Source organism: Melospiza melodia, chromosome 15 (genome assembly GCF_035770615.1).
Source record: "Melospiza melodia melodia isolate bMelMel2 chromosome 15, bMelMel2.pri, whole genome shotgun sequence".
NCBI lineage: Eukaryota > Metazoa > Chordata > Aves > Passeriformes > Passerellidae > Melospiza > Melospiza melodia.
Window position 1 is genome coordinate 7081809 of NC_086208.1, and position 18032 is coordinate 7099840.

The 18032-nt window shown below is 40.9% G+C and overlaps 1 protein-coding gene across 2 annotated transcripts in view; it reads left to right on the forward strand.

Annotated features, from left to right (window-relative positions):
• Positions 1-7043: 7043 nt before the first annotated feature.
• Positions 7044-18032, forward strand: part of ALDH1A2 (aldehyde dehydrogenase 1 family member A2) — a 54707-nt gene continuing 43718 nt past the window's right edge. Inside the window, exon 1 of one of the 2 annotated variants that reach the window (XM_063169589.1) lies at positions 7044-7147. In XM_063169589.1, coding sequence (XP_063025659.1) covers positions 7145-7147 — 3 coding nt within the window. In that variant the 5' untranslated portion in view covers positions 7044-7144. Of the gene's footprint in view, positions 7148-9363; positions 9663-18032 lie in introns of those variants that run through there. The other variant, XM_063169590.1, reaches the window with a different exon arrangement.

Below are 18032 nucleotides of genomic sequence, written 5' to 3' on the forward strand. Positions count from 1 at the left end.
ATTTTTAGTTGTTTGTCTATAGCGATTCCTTCTCTTGTGCAGATGCAAGTCTTGCTCACCTAATATATGTAGGTACCTCTGAGTTTTGTCTCATAGCAGGTATGAAGACATTAATGCTACTTTTCCACTAATAGAGGGGTAATAGCACGTCAGAGACAGAAATTTATACTCATTTGTTCAGACCACGTTGACTTCCTTACATGAATTTTCTGTCTTTGCAGGGTGGAGAACTGCAACAAAAGCATTTATTTCACATTTGATCCTATCAGACTTTTTTCAATACTTCATAAAAATCATATTTTTAATTCCATTAATAAGAACTTGGATGCAAAGTTAGACCAAAGGTTCTCCTCAGCTCTATAATGAGATTCAAGCAGGTGCTCTAAGAAAGTATTGAAGAACAGAGTACACAGGGGATGACTGCTCCCTTGGTAAATCCTTCCAGTTTTGACATGTGGCAATTCAAAGGCACTGCCTCACTTTCCAAAGAGAAAAGGAGGCAGCTCAGAACATTTGAATTCAGTTTCTCCTTTTCTTATATTTAGAAAGAGATTCTATGACATTTACCAAATCGAAAAAATATGTATGTAGCATTTTAAGAAAGACAAGTAAAGTGTAAATATAAACACCATGAAAGCTTTGGCTTTAATTGCTATCTATTTCATTAATCCTCTGTATAATTGCCTTTTAGTTGTATGCAATGGAACATCTGGTTGAAGAAGGGAAAGAAAATGCACTGTGATTACTGTTTTCTACTGTTCCCTCACCTGGGCCCTGCTCCCAGAGTCAGAATGAGAAGGCTACCAGCAGTGCCACCCATAAATATTGAAACTGTGTCATCTGAGGGAAGAAAATGAAGACATCTTCCAAAAATGGAAGTTATATAAGTAAGTAAGGAGCATACATATTAAATGTAGAACCACAAGAAAGGTCACCAAAAAGATTTTAAGGTTTTGCCAAGAATGTGAAAGTAAGATTCTAAATGTTTTCAAATTCTATTACCAGAGGAGTCGTGTGAGACTGTAAGTAAAGCTGTGGAGGATGGAAGCACAGAAGAAGCATTCAACATGGCTATGTCCACAGCTAAAAGAATTATTTGCCTTGCTAGATTTGGTGGGCTGGGTGTGAGCAACTGTTCTAAAATAAATTGTCATCAGGAAACACTTCAAGAGAAATTGATAAATTAACCAGTAACTAATTGCTGGAGCTGTGCAGTGTTTCCACCAAGGGGTTAAAATGCTCAGCTTCTCAAGTGCTTGTGTCAGTGGGTTGGTTTTCTGCTGATCCTGATCCTAATGTCAGCAAAACAGGCCATAGGAAATATACCACTGATCTGCTGGTGCTTCAGGAGAGTCCTTCAAAGGTGATCACAGGAGCTACAAAACTGTCAGTGTGACTTCTGTGCCAGGAAAATTAGATAAACTGCTGTAAAAAGTAAAATCAATAGACACACAGATAAAGCTGGTGCTCTGTAGAAGCATCAAATGGATTCTGTTAGGGGAGGTTATGCCTCACAAATCTGCTGGCATCCTTTAAAGACATCAAAAAGCACATTGATATTATTTTCATGCTTGAATGTGGGATCAGTGTAACCTTAGATTGCAAGACTAAAACTCTGGGGACTCTTACCCCTGAGGCAGTCTGGACTGAGCTATTTCTTCCCTTCACCTGGATTCAAGCAGAGCAGGAATTCACATGATGTATATAACCTAACCATTTTTATAGTAATCTTCACTCCTATAGAAATAGCAAAGTAGAGAATAATGCACATAGCTCCCACAGTTTAAATCCCACGGGTAACAATATATAGTGTACTGAATTTTTAATAGCACATTATTCAGAGTATCACATAAATTGTTATTACTGATGTAATAAAACCTAAACCAACACAGCTGGAGAGACCAAGGTTGTAAATACACCATATATTTTTTGTATTGTAATAATACGAGCCAAATTATTTTAAAGTTTGCTGATTTTAGTTGAATTAGACTAACTCTGTGAACCTCTAATTCAGGTCCCTGGTCAAATGCCTTTGCCTAATTTATATCTCAATTTTCATACAGAAACTGATGCATGGTATACAAGGGGCATTCTCTGTTTTACAGATTGGTTCTCCTGCTGGGGAGGTCAAAGAAAAAATTCAGGTGAGGAAGATCTGAACACACTGTAATTCAGCATTCTAAGTGTTTTAGTTTTTTAGTACATAAACCTTCTATTTCTTTATTTATTTTATTTCCTGATCATCCCTCTGTCTCTGCTGTAGTCCCTGGTGAAAAAGTGCTCAAGGTGAGAAATCTTTGCAATGGGCAGCTCAGGTTTAGCTGAGCCCAGCTTGGAGAAGGGGCATGGCACACAAGGGGACTGCTTGAGAATTTGTTCTTTCTTCTCTGTGATCTCAGTGTCCAGATAAAACATTTCTGTCTGTATCATGAATATGAGATCAAACCCTTACCACATATGTGTACTTCAGGCTTTTTGCTCATAATCTTTAAGGCCTGACATGTATATGTCTGCTGTTGCTGACACTGATTTCAGGGAGAACTAAACTGCACTTTCTCTAAAGCAGGACCCAGGATTTTGCTTTGTTCTTGACTGGCTGGGCACACCATTAGGCCTCAGTGCATAACTGGTGGTACTGCACACATACACGTTATGTATGGTTGTATAACTGATGATAGTAAATTTCAAAGCTTGTTGTATGTGTAACTCAGGTCCTGCCTGAGAGTTTCTGAGCCAGTTTAATCTCTCCGCAGCCGTGCTGGCACAGAGGGGCACAGATAACATTCCTCTGCAGAGGGCCCCGTGACAGGGTTGTCAGTGCTGGCACCCCGTGGAAGTGTCAGGGCAATGCTGGACAGATGCTTACGTGCTCCACTGTTATCAGCTGCACTGGGTGTGCTGCCCTCTCAGCCCTAGGAGGAGCTTAGCTAGTAGGTGATGGTATGGGCAAACCTTACTGAATGCATCCAGAGAATGACTGTTGCAGTATAAAAACAATTTTGCTTTTAAAGCATAGATCAATTTAGTACAGAGGAACGCCGTGTTTAAGCCAATTCCCTGCTCTTTTTCCCTGCATATTCACTTTTCTCATATAGCTTTGCTATTAAAAACAAAAGGCATCTTTGCTAAATATATTAATGCAGCATGAAGAAACATCCTAAAAAGTACATCCAGTGGATCCAATATATCAAGTATATTGCAGGGATCTGAATCCTGTGTTTTCTTAACCTGAATGGGACATGTTTTCAAAACCTTTCATCATTCTGCAGGGCACAGGGTCCCTGTAGCAGCCCTGACACTTATTAAGGCTACTTGTAGGGTTGTGAAGAGGAGGAGATCTGAGCCTACCTAACTGATAAAAGGAATGTAGCATGAAAGCCAAAGATAATGACAGATTTGACTCTACTGACACACAAAAGTGAAGTTGTGCATTTGGAAAGTACAGGGAGCTAACTAGGAGAGTTGATTCATGGTTCTAAAATCTAATTTTCACTAGAAAAGTGACAGTGTTTCCTGTACCTGACTCACCAACCCAACTTCTTTCACCTGTCTCCCACTCTACTTGGGCCTCCAGGGGAGCCATCCAGCCACAATGTGACCCTCTGCTGGAGATGAATATTCTGTTAGAGCTGCTGCTCCCAGTGCTTTGTCCCCTCTCTCCCTCAACGAGAGCATTTGCTTGTTTCACTCCATACTCCACTCATCCTTTAATAGATTAGTTGTCAGTCTGCCTGGTTTTCATTTTTTTCATCCCCTTTCATTCAGAATTATCCACGTTTGATTGTTTAAATCCTCTGTCTTTCCAGATACAAGTTTTTCTTCTGGGATTACTTTTATGTATTAAATATTTAGAACATTAAACATTTAGAACATATGATACATTTATCTCATGCCCCTGTATAAGAATATTAGATTGGCAGGCCCAATTCCTTTGAAATTCCACAATCAAGACCTTTTTAATAAAAAAAAAGGTGTTCTGAGGTTCATAGCTGACCCTTTATAGGGTGTACTTGGGAGCAGACCCAGCAGCAATCTTTTGTTACTTCTGCATAGTATCTATGTTCATTAAGGTAATGAAGCTATTAATTGAATATGTAAGTTCAGGTAATTAAATACAAGACTTATTTCTTTAGTTTAAAGGGTAATAATAAAAAATTTAAACTTGCAAACTAGATCACACATTTAGTGATGATGAATGTGAGCAGGAAAGTGCAATATTCCAATATGAATTAGTTAATTGCATCCATTCATTAGGTGATATACATTAGCAGAAGGTCAATCCATTTGAGGCTCGATGTGTTTTACAAATAATAAATTTCAACAGGTAAATTGAAGAGAAATTCAAAACAAAGTTTTTTTATATATTCTAATTCAGAATAAAATCCCTACACCCAAGAACATGTTCCCGATAAGTTCACAGTTCCAGCACATGCTCTTTGCAGCACTGCTGGGGTCACTCTGGCCAGTGAGGGACAGGTGACATTTCAGCTGCTGGCTTAAACTGAAATGCTAATTTTTAAAACTGACCCACTTATAAAGTAAGTCCAACATTGAACTTTTTCAAGCATTTTCTGCTTTATCACTCTCACTGAATTATGAATTATTGAAGCTTGCTTAAGTCCCTAAATTTGCATTTCAGTTTTGGACTAAATTTACCAACAACTGATAAATTTACCAACTGTATGTAGATCTCTGTTGCTTGAAGAAAGTATTCTGCCCTTTAGGCCTCTTCCTTTTGCAAATTTTGTAAATTTACCATTTGATAATTTTGCCAGCATTTAACAGTTCCACTGGATATGAATTGGCCAATATGACAGGTAAAAAAGCTGACCTGTTTGACTTTTTTTACCAAAAATGATCCATTTAACTAATTTTTAGTGAGAAAAGTGTTAAATCAAATTTTCTTCATTAGACATTTATGAATATTCAGTAATAAAATGGTTGTTCTTAATACCAGCATTTTTTGGGGTGTTAGAGGTAATGTAGAAATAAAGAAAGTAAAAGTAGATTTTATTCTGTTTATTTATAACTTAAGATATATCCAGACTCAATTATTAATAAATTTATAATTTTAAAATAATTTATTCACTGAGATACATGAAAAATTCTGAAATAATATTTTAGAGGCTCCTCACAGCATTGTGGGTGTTGCTTCACAGGTCATATTGCTTAGGTATATAATAATACATTTTTACTTTCTGTGTACAATACACCTTTGTCTGGAGCAAGGACTGCTCCCATCCTGCACACAGCTCAAGGGCCATAATTCTTAAAGAGATTTCAACCAGTGAGCCTTTTGCAATGGTCAGGCATAGAGACATTTAGAGAATTGATTCAATTAACCTAGAGGAAAAAAGTGCTATAATGTGTGATTTATGTTTGCAGATAAATTAAAATACAAGTATCTCCTGAAGAGCATTTGCTGCCCTCATGGTCGGTAATGAAAATAGCAGGCAATTAAAATAGAACACCTGAGGTTGAAGCTTTAATGTATAGATCAGAAAATGAAGTTCAGATTTCCTAAGTGGAAGGCTGAGCTGAAAAATAACTTAGGGGAAGTTTTTATTCAATCTCTACTTTTCTTCCAAAAGCAATTTATAAAGCACACAAAAAACAGGAAGAGAGATTTACTGAAGCAAGGGGCAAAGGGTACAGAGGAGTGGGATCTCTCAATCAATACTGAATTTGTATGAGGAACCAGGAATATCCTTGCTAAATGGTAGTGGAACAGCTGAGAGAAGAAGTTATATATATAAGAACTTATGGGTCATATTGAAATAATTCTGGGGTGGATTTTGCAGTTGATCTTGAGAGGAATCATTGGAAGTATCTGATAGAGTGATGTGACTCAGTTCCTGTGTGTGTGTCAGTGCTTTCTGGAGCTCACTCAGGAGCAGAAGAAATGTTCATGGATTAGAAGTAGTGAGAACTAAGAGCTCTTGCTTGGAGCCTTGTTGGAGTTGCTGCATCCACTGCCCATTTCAGTGGTGTGTTCCTGTGTGCTTGGGCACAGCTAAACTGCCCAAAAGATGTTTTGAGATACAAAGAGTTTCACCTCATCCTCTAGTTTTATCATTTCCTTTAGACAACAGGTACACAGTAACATAGAGCAGAAAAGTACCAGTACTCTGACTGAGAAACCCAGGAATGCCTTTATTACATCTGTATTGTCTTCAGCATTGCAGCTTTGTCTTTTGTACCCTGTCTGGCCACCACAGGTCCAGATTCATTTAGATTGCTCCAAATAGAAAAAAAAAAAAAAAACAAAACCAAAAAAAACCTCTCCAGGAACGATTTTGATGTTGGCTGCATACTAACTTAAATACTAAGACTGAAGCAAGAAACAGTCACGTGATTGTTCTTCATTTTATTGACAACCATTTCATTACAAAGTGTGAAGACTTTGTCATTGCAATCTGAAAGAGAACATATTTGTTTCCTGATTTGCTGTCTAAGTAAAATTTTAATTAAAACCCAATCATGTGAGAGAAAAATAAGCCAGTCTGACTTGACAGTTGATTTAGTTTCATAAATTTGCAAAAAAAACCCCAAAAAACCCAAACCAAACGCCCCCCCCAAAGACCCCTAAAAAACCAAACTAGAAACTGCAGCACTGCAATAAGTAGTTTTCTGTTGTATGGAGGTATTTAGGGACCACTGGACTGAATCCTGAGTATTGTTTCTGTTCTTTATTTTCTTTTTTTTTGATTAATTTTTTCTTTCACAAATTAATTAATTTTCTTCCGTACTCATTGTTTTTACTGAGTTATTGTCCTAACATCCAAGGCAATCCCTTCCAGAGTAAATTATTTATTAAATGTTAAGCATTTGCTTGCATGTTTTGAAGCTATGCCTTGATTTGCTATCATAAAGTAACCAGTGTGGTGCTGAAGCCTGGAAGCAGCTCCCCAGGCTGGGACCATCAGTGTCCCCAAAATCTGTAAGATCTCATTCCTCACTCTGCTTGGCAGAGCTGCTCTTGTCCTTGGTGAGAGCCCACCTTGGCCTGGGCACCAAGGGCTGAGGCATTGGTGTCTTCCCAGGTGGTGGAAGAGGAACTCCAGGCAGTCCATCGCCATCTGGAAGAGCAACAGGACACGAGTGCCACGTCTGCGAGGGTGGCTGCACACCAGGAGCCTCTGGAATGGTAAGTGCAGTCCCATTCTCCATCTGGGAATGCCAACAAGCCCTTGGGCTAAAGGTCTCTGAGGGCTTTTGCAAAATGAATTGCTTTGAGATGTAAGAGGAATGTGGTTTGTACAGCAAGAAGTGGATGAAGGTCACTGAAGCAGCTCCAGATTATGTGGGTTTGAGCTGCATCTCCACACACACTGGAATCCCTTCTCACCAAAATCTCCTGAATTTTATTGATCTAGTAATGAAACTGTCATACAGTTTCCTCATTCCTGAAACTTGTTTAAATGTATTCTTTTTTTTTTTTTTTTTTTTGAAGGAGCACATCCCCACTCTGATTTATTTTAAAATAGCTTTTAGAAGGTGTCATCCTTGTGATGAAGTGTTAGGTCTGTGTTGCCAGTGTGCCATTAAAAATTGAATTTCTGACGTTTAAATGTCTCACTCATCCCAAGTGTCACAGTTTGACAGCTCTGCATGTCACATTACAGCAGAATATTATGAATCCATTTCCTCTGTCAGGTCAAAAAAAAAAAAAGACTGAAAATGAGAGAAAGCAAAATCTGCAGTCTTCTTCATTAGTGAGATGGAAATTTACAGAACTAGACATGTTAACCCTGAAATTACTTAACTGGCACTCTCTACCTTGTGCTGTCTGTCTGTGCCCAAGCAATCTTTGTTCTGTGCTCCTGTACAAACACCAGGAGAGTGCTGGGACAATCTTTTCAGTTGTCTGCAAACTTGTCAAACGTGGAGTGAGGGATATAAAGGGCATCAACAAACAAATAGTGTTACAAAATCAAAACATGGCCAGATCCCATTGTTTATTTTTGACTATATCAATGAAAAGGTCGTGTGGTGTATTTCTTGTGGCTTTTTTTGCCAACTTTAAACAGCTGTAGCTTTGGTGTCCTTTCTTTGTTCATCTATCTGGTATGTGATAACTTCAAAACATGACATCTGATCAGGTTCAAAACATTGGGAGTGTTTGCATCAGTAAGCAGAACTTCACTGATTTTTCCTAAAGTAATGAAAACGGCCTGAGCTTTCTATGTTTTCTGCCTACAAGGTGTGACCAGGGAGCGTGCAGGGCTTTGACAATAAATGTCTGATGTCCGTCAGCTCTTGGACGCGGCTCCATTTGGCCGCTGCCTTCCCAGTGAGGCTGTACGGCACTGCCCAGCCTCTTCTCTTGCACGACGTGGCCTCCCGCTACGAGGGCCCTCCAAAGCTAACAGCTGGCATCAGGTGCCTGTTGCTTGAACAGATTACTCTGCCCTTTAAGCCCGTTCCTTTCGGTGAGAACTTTCAGGAAAAGCGCGGCCGCGCCGGGCCTGCCCTGCCCGTGAGGCGCCGCTCGCCGCGCGCTCTGTGGCGGCCGGCAGGGGGCAGCACGCGGCCGGCGATGGCGCTGTGGCGGCGGCCGGTGGGGCCCGCGCGGGGCCGCTCGGCACCGGGACACGGCGGGGCGGCAGCGCCGAGGCTCGGGGCGCAGCCGCTCCGCCGCCAAAGGGAAAGAGGGTCTGCCCGGGGAGCAGCGGCCGCGCTGCGGGCAGGGCTGGCGGGGACGCTCGGGGAGCGCCCGGGGGCGGGAGCGGGGCAGGGCGGGCGCGCGGCCGCCAGGTGAGGCGCGGAGCCCCCGGCCGGCAGGGCGGGCAGCCCGGGACAGCAGCGGGCGGCGGCGGCCGGACGGGGAGCGGGCACGGACACGCTGCCGCTCAGGCTGAGCCCTGCCCGTGCCCCCTCCGCTCCTCCCCGGGTCCCGCGAGGAGTCGCCCGCCCTGCCCCGTCGGCTCTGCGCCCGAGCGCAGCCGCCGGTCCGGGCCACCGTGTCCCGGTCACCTCGGCCCGGCAGGGCTTCCCCAGTGCAGCCCGGTGTCTTCCCCTCCGCCGCTACCCCGCCGCGGCCGGGGATCCCCAGCCTGTGTCGAGCTGCGGCTCCCCGCGGGATGCCCCGGGCGGAGCCGGAGCCGGGACTGGCCTCTCCCGGCCGCGGCGCCTCCCCGCCCGGCCCCGGAGCCGAGGGGGAACACGACGGTCCCGGTGCTCCGCTCCCCGCGGCCGTTCCCCGGTTCCGCTCCTCGGGCGGCGGGCAGCGAGCCGCGCCCGGGAGCTCCGGGCTCCCACGGGGTACCGGGAATCCCCCGGCCGGGACGGGCCGGGGGGGCCGGGGAGGCTGCGCCGCAGTGAGCGGGGCTGTGCCGCTCTCGCCCTAGGTAGGATGGACCTGCCCCCCTGCCTCTGCCCCCATGTCCAATAAGAAGAGACCCGGCTTGACACCTGCCTATATACAGAGGAGGAGAGCAACATCTTCAGCGCTGGGCTTTGGAGGGGGGGGACCAACCCAAAACACAACACAGCATCAGGGCAGAGCGGGGGGCTCGGTGGTGTTATAAAACCCCCCCAAGACTATGACTTCCAGTAAAATTGAGATGCCAGGGGAGGTGAAGGCAGATCCTGCAGCTCTGATGGCATCTCTGCATCTGCTGCCTTCTCCCACTCTCAACCTTGAAATCAAATACACCAAGGTAAGTTGTGTTCGTTTGTTCTGGCAGAGAAATTCATAGTTTTCTCTCCAAAGGAGGGATTTTGCTTAAAATCAGTTTCATTCTGCCCTACCCAACGTGAGTGTAGAGATATTGAAAAAACAACTGCTAAAAGGCTGCCTTGGATCTGTAATAAAAGAAAAAGATTTTTAGCCCTGTAATCAAATGAAAAACCACAGGATAATAGAAAGCAAATTATATCTGGCTTTACCACTTTTCTGAAAATGTGCTGTTTTCTACTGAGCCGTTGGGGTTTATTTTCAGTGCAAAATCAGTAGTTCTCGGGTATGTTTTGGTGGCTTTTGATGTACTTCAGAGGACATTACTATACGTACCTGAGTATCTCAATCAGAAAAAAAACCCGTTTTGTTTCTTGAATTACCCTGTGTGCCCAAGGGACTCTTTTACATTTCCTGGAGGACTCTTAATACTACCAGGTTCTTACAGCACTGGAACAGGTCTCCACGAACTTCTGTGATTCTTGAATACACCTTTGAACAATATTGCAAGAGGGCATGTTTTCCTACAAACCTTTAAAGAGTGATTTTCATAGAGAGAGGGTTAAGAACAAACCCACTGTAGAAATGTAGAAAAATCTGCTGGGTTTTTATGGTGTCTTATGAGACTAAATTGGTTTTGTTGATTAAAATGGGCTTTAAAAACAGTCATTTGTTTGTGAATGCATTATGCATTTTAAAATTCGTTTATATATTTTTAATCTTTGCATCTTCAGTATCTTTAAAGAATGTTTTAATTTCTGTTGGAGAGGTTTCAGATCTATTGTATAAACAGATTACAATGTGTCAGACTTTGTTTCTAATTACCTAGTAACTTAATAGGAAAATAAGCACATCAGCACTGGAAAAAGGTGATAACATTTTTATCTACTGGAAATACAACTTCAGGAGCTTTAATGCTGATAGGAGACTCATTTTGGCCGATGTAGTGTAATTTTTTCTTCCATATCATCACTTCAAAAGCTTTTCATCTTTTCTCTTTTTTTTAGTGAGTGCCAAAATTAATTTGTCTTCTAATTTGTTACAGCAATTCCTTGTTCTAGAAGAATGTTTCAGAGGAAAGTCAACTATTTTAAATTTCCTTGCGTTTTAATGCAAACTGCAGTATGCAAATCTAAAAATGCATATGGTTTCTTGGTCATAAATTCTTTTAATATAGTTAAATAAGAAAGGAATGCAATTATTGGATGCTGTGTAGTGCTACACCTCGGGAGCAGTCATACTCTGCAAAGACTATTTGGCATGAATTTTGTTCATTGCTGGTTTCAGTGTGAGCTGTGCTTCAGGAGGGTTTCGTGGGAAATACTTGGGAGTAGTATCACAGCCAGTTTGCATCATAAATGTACTTCCATTTCTCTGTCCTAAAACTGGAAAATTGTTTCTAAAAACCTTTGAAAAGGACAGCAGTCATCAGCAATCATAGCTTTCTTTCTGTGAGAATGTACAGTGACCTTTAATAAATCAATACATAATTCCATCATCTCAGATCTAAAATGTTATACATTTTATACTAAGGGAACAATTAAAAGAAAGTTATTTCATTTCAATATTAAGCCAAAACCAACAGCAATGTGTTTCTTCTAAGCTCGGATATCAGGTAACTCCTGGTTGCTTTTGAGAAAATTTTGGTTTAGGACAGGTATCAAATGTTTCACTTGGCATATCCTCTGTCTCTGTTTTTCTGTCTGTCTCGCTCTTTCCTCCTTTTTCTCTTTCTCCGCAGGAAATTCAAGTGATTTATAGATAATTGGAGTCTTCAGCTTGGAGTTTTGTCTTGGGCAGGACTTTTATCCTGGATCCACTTTCCCACCTATTACAAAGAAAAACAATCAAAAAATGAAATAATGGACTGTAACTTGATTCTTTATTTTGAGGGAGTGGTCACTTCATGTCCTAAATGACAAACAACTTCCATAAACAATAAATAACATTAGACTAAAGCACTTTAGCAAGGAAAAAAAAAAAAGAAAACAACCCCAGACCTTGTAAAATCAGACATCTGTAAGCATTCCTAGCAGTCTCTCTCCTGCTTGTTAGCTGGGAATTTTAAATACACAACCAGGACACAGAATTCTTGAACTCTTTATTACAGGTGTCTATGAATGTGAAAACACAACATAACCATTTGGGAGTTAATTCTTTATGAAAAATAGAAGTATCTATGAATATTTAAACTTAGTGAAAAAAATTTAAATATATTTTGCCAATTAAATTCTATTTCTGTAATTCTAAAGTTGGTAAATAGACAGGCTCTTTAGGGTAGAACATGTTAAAATTCCAGGATTCCCTAAATGAGTTTTGTTAAAGATTTGTAATATGTACTGGGAAAAAAAAAATTACTAATTAATCTTTTAATAACTGCATTACCCTTGGGTTGCTATGAAAATTACTTCCAGCTACATAGATGAAACAAATATCACCTGTGTAATTCTCATTTATTCGATTATTTAGCAGAATTATTAAAACTTGTGAAATATTACTCAGTAAGTTTATTGAAATAAGCAGAAAACTATATGTGAAGTCCTTCCGATCCATACACCTGACAGAGCACCCAGAGGCAATGCATGTTTGGATAAGTCAGAAAAATATGATTTAGTGATGAAAATTGCCCAGTGCTGTGGTTTTATGTAAGATGTGCAGCAGTAGCTATTGGGACTTCAGTATTGGAATTCAGCCTATGCTGCTTTAAAAAAAAGCAGTCATTAGAAATATTTTTCCCAGTTTTTTAATACCTTGGCACAGTCTGTGAAAAATAAAGTGTTGTAGATGTGTGTAATAAGAACTGGTGAGCAGGATGTGAACCAGACGTGCAGGTGAGTGTTCAAGCACACAGGGTTAAGTTTTGTGTGGCTGGCAAGGACTAGAACTGCTACATTTGGGATTATCTCTCTTTTCACTGTGATGACTCTGTAACTCTTTACTTTTTAACATTAGCATTTGGGGAGAGATTGCATCTGCAGAGTAGGGCATCTTGGAGTATTGCAGGGAATGAGGTTGTTCCCCAGCCCTGTGGCACAGCAAGCCCTCCTCAGGCTTGTCAGGAGCGTGCTGGCAGTGCTGTGCTCCATATGCAGGGGGCTCATAGGTAGGAAGGGGATCCAGTCCTCCCTCTGGGAATAAGTCACGCTTCTACAAAAGTCAGCTTTGTGTCAGAAACTTTCCCAGAATGGCTGTTCCAGAAATATCAGATGTGTGAGATAAGCAGTGGTGTGATGTCTGCTAAGGACATGTCATTGGCATGTTTAGGATGGGGAGCACAGCCCAGAGAACCTGACAGCTTCTGAGGGTGGTCAGTGGGTTTGCACTGTTACACTGATGCCTCTCTCTTTTAAACTATTATGAAACTCCATTTTCCCTCCCAAGACTGTCTCCCAAGTACCTGACAGTGGATGTGGAATCAGCCCAGTGGATTGAGCCCTTTGCAGCATTTCCCTCCTGCTGTCTCCGTTTGAGGAGCTAAAGGTGTTTCTGCAGGATGTGGCTGTCCTTCCTTTGTTGTAGTCATGTTATAATGGCATAATCACATCTGCTTTACAAAATATTTTCGTTGTGGTTTTAATAAGTTGACTCTTTCAAGGACAGCCTGGTATAGAATGAGGAGCCCAGGGCTCTGTCCTGTTGTGGCTCTGTTACTACATCAGGTAGCTGAGTGAATAAATGTTCTCAGTTTGCATCATGTTGAGCACACTAATCCAGATGGATGGTTTATGTTTTGATTCTTGCTTGCCAACTGATTTAAGTGTGAGCAAGAGCTGAAAAACTTCAGCATAAGGAAAAGCTGAAGAATTGTGGTTTTGAGAGCTTTTTAGAAAGAGGTGCCCTCAAGGGATGAAGTTACAGCGCAGTGGCAGTGAGGAGGCACATGAAACATTTCTCTATTAACAGCCTGTGATTTAGCTGAAAACCATATCTTCTTTGTCCTGTCTAAATGGGTTTGCCTCTACCCTTACAGCACAGGCTAAAATCTGTTCAGTTTATGCACACAGGCCAGGTAAACTACCCAGCACTGCAACAGAAAGCTGTATATAGGGGTTGTATGAAGTATAGGCAAACTGCTTCTGGGTAGATAAAAGATAACAAACACATCTCAAATTGTCATATGATAAGCATCTGGATTTGAAGTATTTTATTGCTAGGTTTCAGTATATTCATTCCTATTGCACTTCCTTGGCATTACCCTTTCCATTAAATTTCAGCACATGTTTTCCAGATTTTATCTAGATAAAATTCTAGACTGACATTACAATAGAAGGCAGGAAATCTATTTTATTTAGATTAATATGCAGAATCTTTGTTACTTTTTGAACAGAAGACAAGCTGTGGCAAAACTCAGGTAAGTGAGGAATACATGCACTTTCCCATCTGTCGTTCCCTAAATGAGCTACTTTGGTGCCTTTTGAAGTCAGATCCACTGAGCAATGCCTGAAAAAAACAGTTTGGCTTTTGGGTCACCTAGGTGAGCACAGTTCTTTTACAAAAGATGGGGCACAGTAAATTAGAGATGTTTACATGAAGAGTAGACAAATACAACAGCTGCTTTACCCCTTTGTGGAACACTTCAGCCTCTGATGCTGACACTAGGGATGCTGCTCTTTATCATCACAAATGATGTTTCAGTGTGTATGCTGTATGAGGATTTACTGTTGTTAAAATCTCCAGTTTGAATTCTCTTCCAGTGTATTCATACCTTATTTTTAGTATTACAGTCCATCAACTCAGATAGTGATCAGAGAATATTTATGCAATTTCTTCCAATTAGTAGCTTGAATGTGAGATTATTCTTTCCTCCCAAACCTTTATGGTCTTCTGCACAAACCTAGTTTACTCAAGTTTTGCGTGAGGGCACAAGAAACAAGCGTAGCCTTACGTGTATCCAGTCCCTGCCTTTGCTTATTCCAGTACAGCCACAGCAGCCATGAGCCTTAAAAACACAGAAGGCACAAGGCTGAACTGGCCCCAGCTAGAGAACTGTGGCACTGAGGGTAACTATGGCAGCAGTGACCTCTTACTGTGCTGAATCTGCTGGATCTTCAGGGGAAATGCACCCTGGTTTAATGCACCAAGCTGTACAGTAATATATTGCTGACTCTGTCTGGTCGGTAGGATCGGACGATGCACTGAAAGGCTTTCTCATTGATTTTCTCATTGCAAAAATGTTTAACACTTCAAGTATTCGAATGCAAAAGATCCATGTGTTAATTTGCATACCAAAACCAGAAGGCCAGTAATAATCAGAGCACTTGCCTGACTTGAAAGGCAGATAAATTCATACCCCATCTCTGAAGCAAGCAGAGCAGAAACTTGAATATGGATCCCTAATTTCTCATGAGGAATAATAGGTCCAAATTTTGCCAACTTTGCCTGTATTTGGGAAGAATTTCATGTCATCTGCTGTTGGATAATTTACTTCTAAGTACTTATGAGGTCTCAGACTTGATAGCCCAGTAGGCGGGACACTGTTGAAGGAAAAGTAGGATTTGAGTCTTTGCTTCAAGAATAATCATGATGTTGGACAAGAGCAAGGAATAACACACACACTCACACACTCTTTCATTCTGACCAAAAAAAAAAAATCCCTCAATAATTGTTTCATTTTGTCCTTCAGAAAGATTTCCCACAGAAGTTGACCAGTTCTGATGCATTTCCATATTACATTTCTATCTTGTAGATTTGCATTTTCTGATAAATACCACTGTCCAAAAATTCTTGATGCAGCTTGTCCATCTCCCTGTGGAGATGCAAAATTGTTCCCAGCAGATCTTAATGGGCTCTGCCAGTTTGATGTTACTCAGTGCCATAAACTGCCTGGGAGGACCACACCAGATGCAGTTATTCTCTTTTCTTTACAATGCATGTGAACATTTCCCTTCAGAGAGCTGTTCATGGACATTGCAAATTGTGGTACAGATCCCCAACCAGAAGTTGTCTGAACCCTTCCTTCCAAGAGCCTTGGCATTTCCTGCCTTTGGCAAATTTCATCTCCCTTGAGTTGCCCAAATGTCATTTAACTTCAGCCCCAGTAATATTTTCTACAATACTCTGATTAGCCTGAACAGTTTTATCTACAAACTCTGTACCTTACTATTAATGATCTGCAAAGGCAGGTGAGCCAAGATATTGATTGCCAGTCACAGTAATGAAGGGGCACCTTGCTATTAACCTCTTCCCAGGGAGAATTATCCGTTTATTTCCAGTCTTTTTATCTTATCTCTTAACCACTTTTTAATCCATGGCAGGACTTTATCTTTCACCATATGGTTACTAACTTTCCTTAATAGCCTCTTGCTAAGGACTTTATCATCAAAAGCCTTTTTAAAGTCTAAATAAATTGTATCCACTGATTCATCTCAGCTTCTCATTTGACTAACTATCTTCCAAGAAATCTCACACATTTACAGAGATAAATGACAAAAGATGAGTTCAGTGGTCCATCTCATAAATTCTTTGTCAGGTCTTGCATAAAGTCATATTTCTTCTTTTACAGTTTTGCAGCTATCTTTTGTAAGACTGGACTGTGGCATTTCTCTATTTATTTTTTGAAAATTCTTTTATTCTCCCCAATTTAAAAAAAAAAAAAACCCACAACCTTTTATCTGTTTGGGGTTTTTGTAGGAGTAGAACTCATTCCTTGAAACAAGTAACCAGTATATCAAATCTAGTTCAGCTGAAAGAAGCAACAGACAAAAAAAAATGCAATTAAACAAAGACAAGATATAAGGAAGCTATGTAAATGTAATATAAGCACAGATATGTAGAGGTTTAAAAAATCTTCAGAAAGCTGCAGATTCAGAAAGCTTCAGAAAGTTCTATGCAGTTGTCTAGTGAGGAATCCTCAGACAAGGGAGAAGACATCTCTACCTAAAGCACAGAAAGTAAATGGATAGCTGTGTGAAGATTTACTACCAAGTACTATGCAGAGAACGATGAAGTCTAAACATTGATTGCCATCCAAGGGCTCAGTCATTCATTACTGTTATGTTAAGCAAATGAATTGCTGTTCAATCTGCATGTTCCTATCTGGTTTTCCCTGAAACACAAGTTCCCTATTTCAGAATTTGTCCAAAACCATATATCTATTAATGAGTCTTTTCTGTAAATAGCAATCTACCTTTGTGACACGAGTACAACACATCAATGCTAAGTCACACGGTGAACTAAGGTTTAGGAGCACTTCATTACTAAAAGTGTGATATGTGAAGCCACATCAAAGTGTTGCTGCAATAGCATTGCTGCAGTAGTCTCCCAAATGAAAAAAGAACCTAATCCTTGATTACTTGGAGTCAGTGCCTTTCATGGATAGCCTGGTGAACTATATTGGTAACTTGAAACATAATGCATTCCAGCTTTGTTAGACTGAAAATACTGCAGAGAACCAACCACATCATGTTCTGTGACCCAAGTGAAAATGTTTAAGGTCAGCTCAATCTCAGTTGGCTTCAGCTGGAGGCTAAAACGCTGGGACCACACTGACCACTAGAGTGTACAGACCTTAATCTGTGAGGGGTTTGTAGGTAATGAAGACTTTGAATTGAACTCAAAATCTAAGGGGATGCTGTAGGGCAGCTGTGAGGGGCCCACAGCAGGTGGTGTGGTTACAGAAAGGATATGTTTGCTAATTTCCATGTGGATTTATAGTACGCCCTAATTTAAAATAAGTGAGTTACAAAAAATCCATTTGGAAAGTCACAAAAATACGGGAAGTGTTGCATGATAAAACAGGCTGGAGCCCCTTTGCTGAACTTGGAAAGAGGATGCCAGAGGGACACTGCCTTCTTACCATGCTCTGGTCCTGAGGCAATGATTACATTAAATCCCTTGGCTTTTACTCAGAAACTATCAGAAAGTGCCTTTCCTTCCAAAGACATGTATTTACACAGGTAAGGTCTTATCTCTATATGAGACTGATTTCTTTCCAAAGCAGAGCTATTTACCATTCTGTGTAAATACAGGTATTTTTAGACTGTCTTATAAAGGCTGATCTTATCCTATTGTGAGTAGGTCAGTATGACTTAAATTTGTCATTTGTCAGAGTGTCAGGTGTACACTTCATCTGAAATAGATCTCTCCAATTGGAAGATCGTTCCAGGTCTGTGCTGTGGCATTGTTTTCTCATGCTTGATCATCCTCCTCCTCATCACCCCCACCATCACCCTGGTACACTCTAAGTGGCTTTTATGCAATTCCTGATGGATTTTGAAAACTGGAAGAATTGATTCAGTAGATTTCAGGATGCATTAGCATTCAGGATTTCTTTTTATTTCAGAACTTCATTTCAACTCCTTGCAGCACAATTGGGAGTGAAGCACTGGGCCTGTCCTGGACTCAGCCCTTAAAT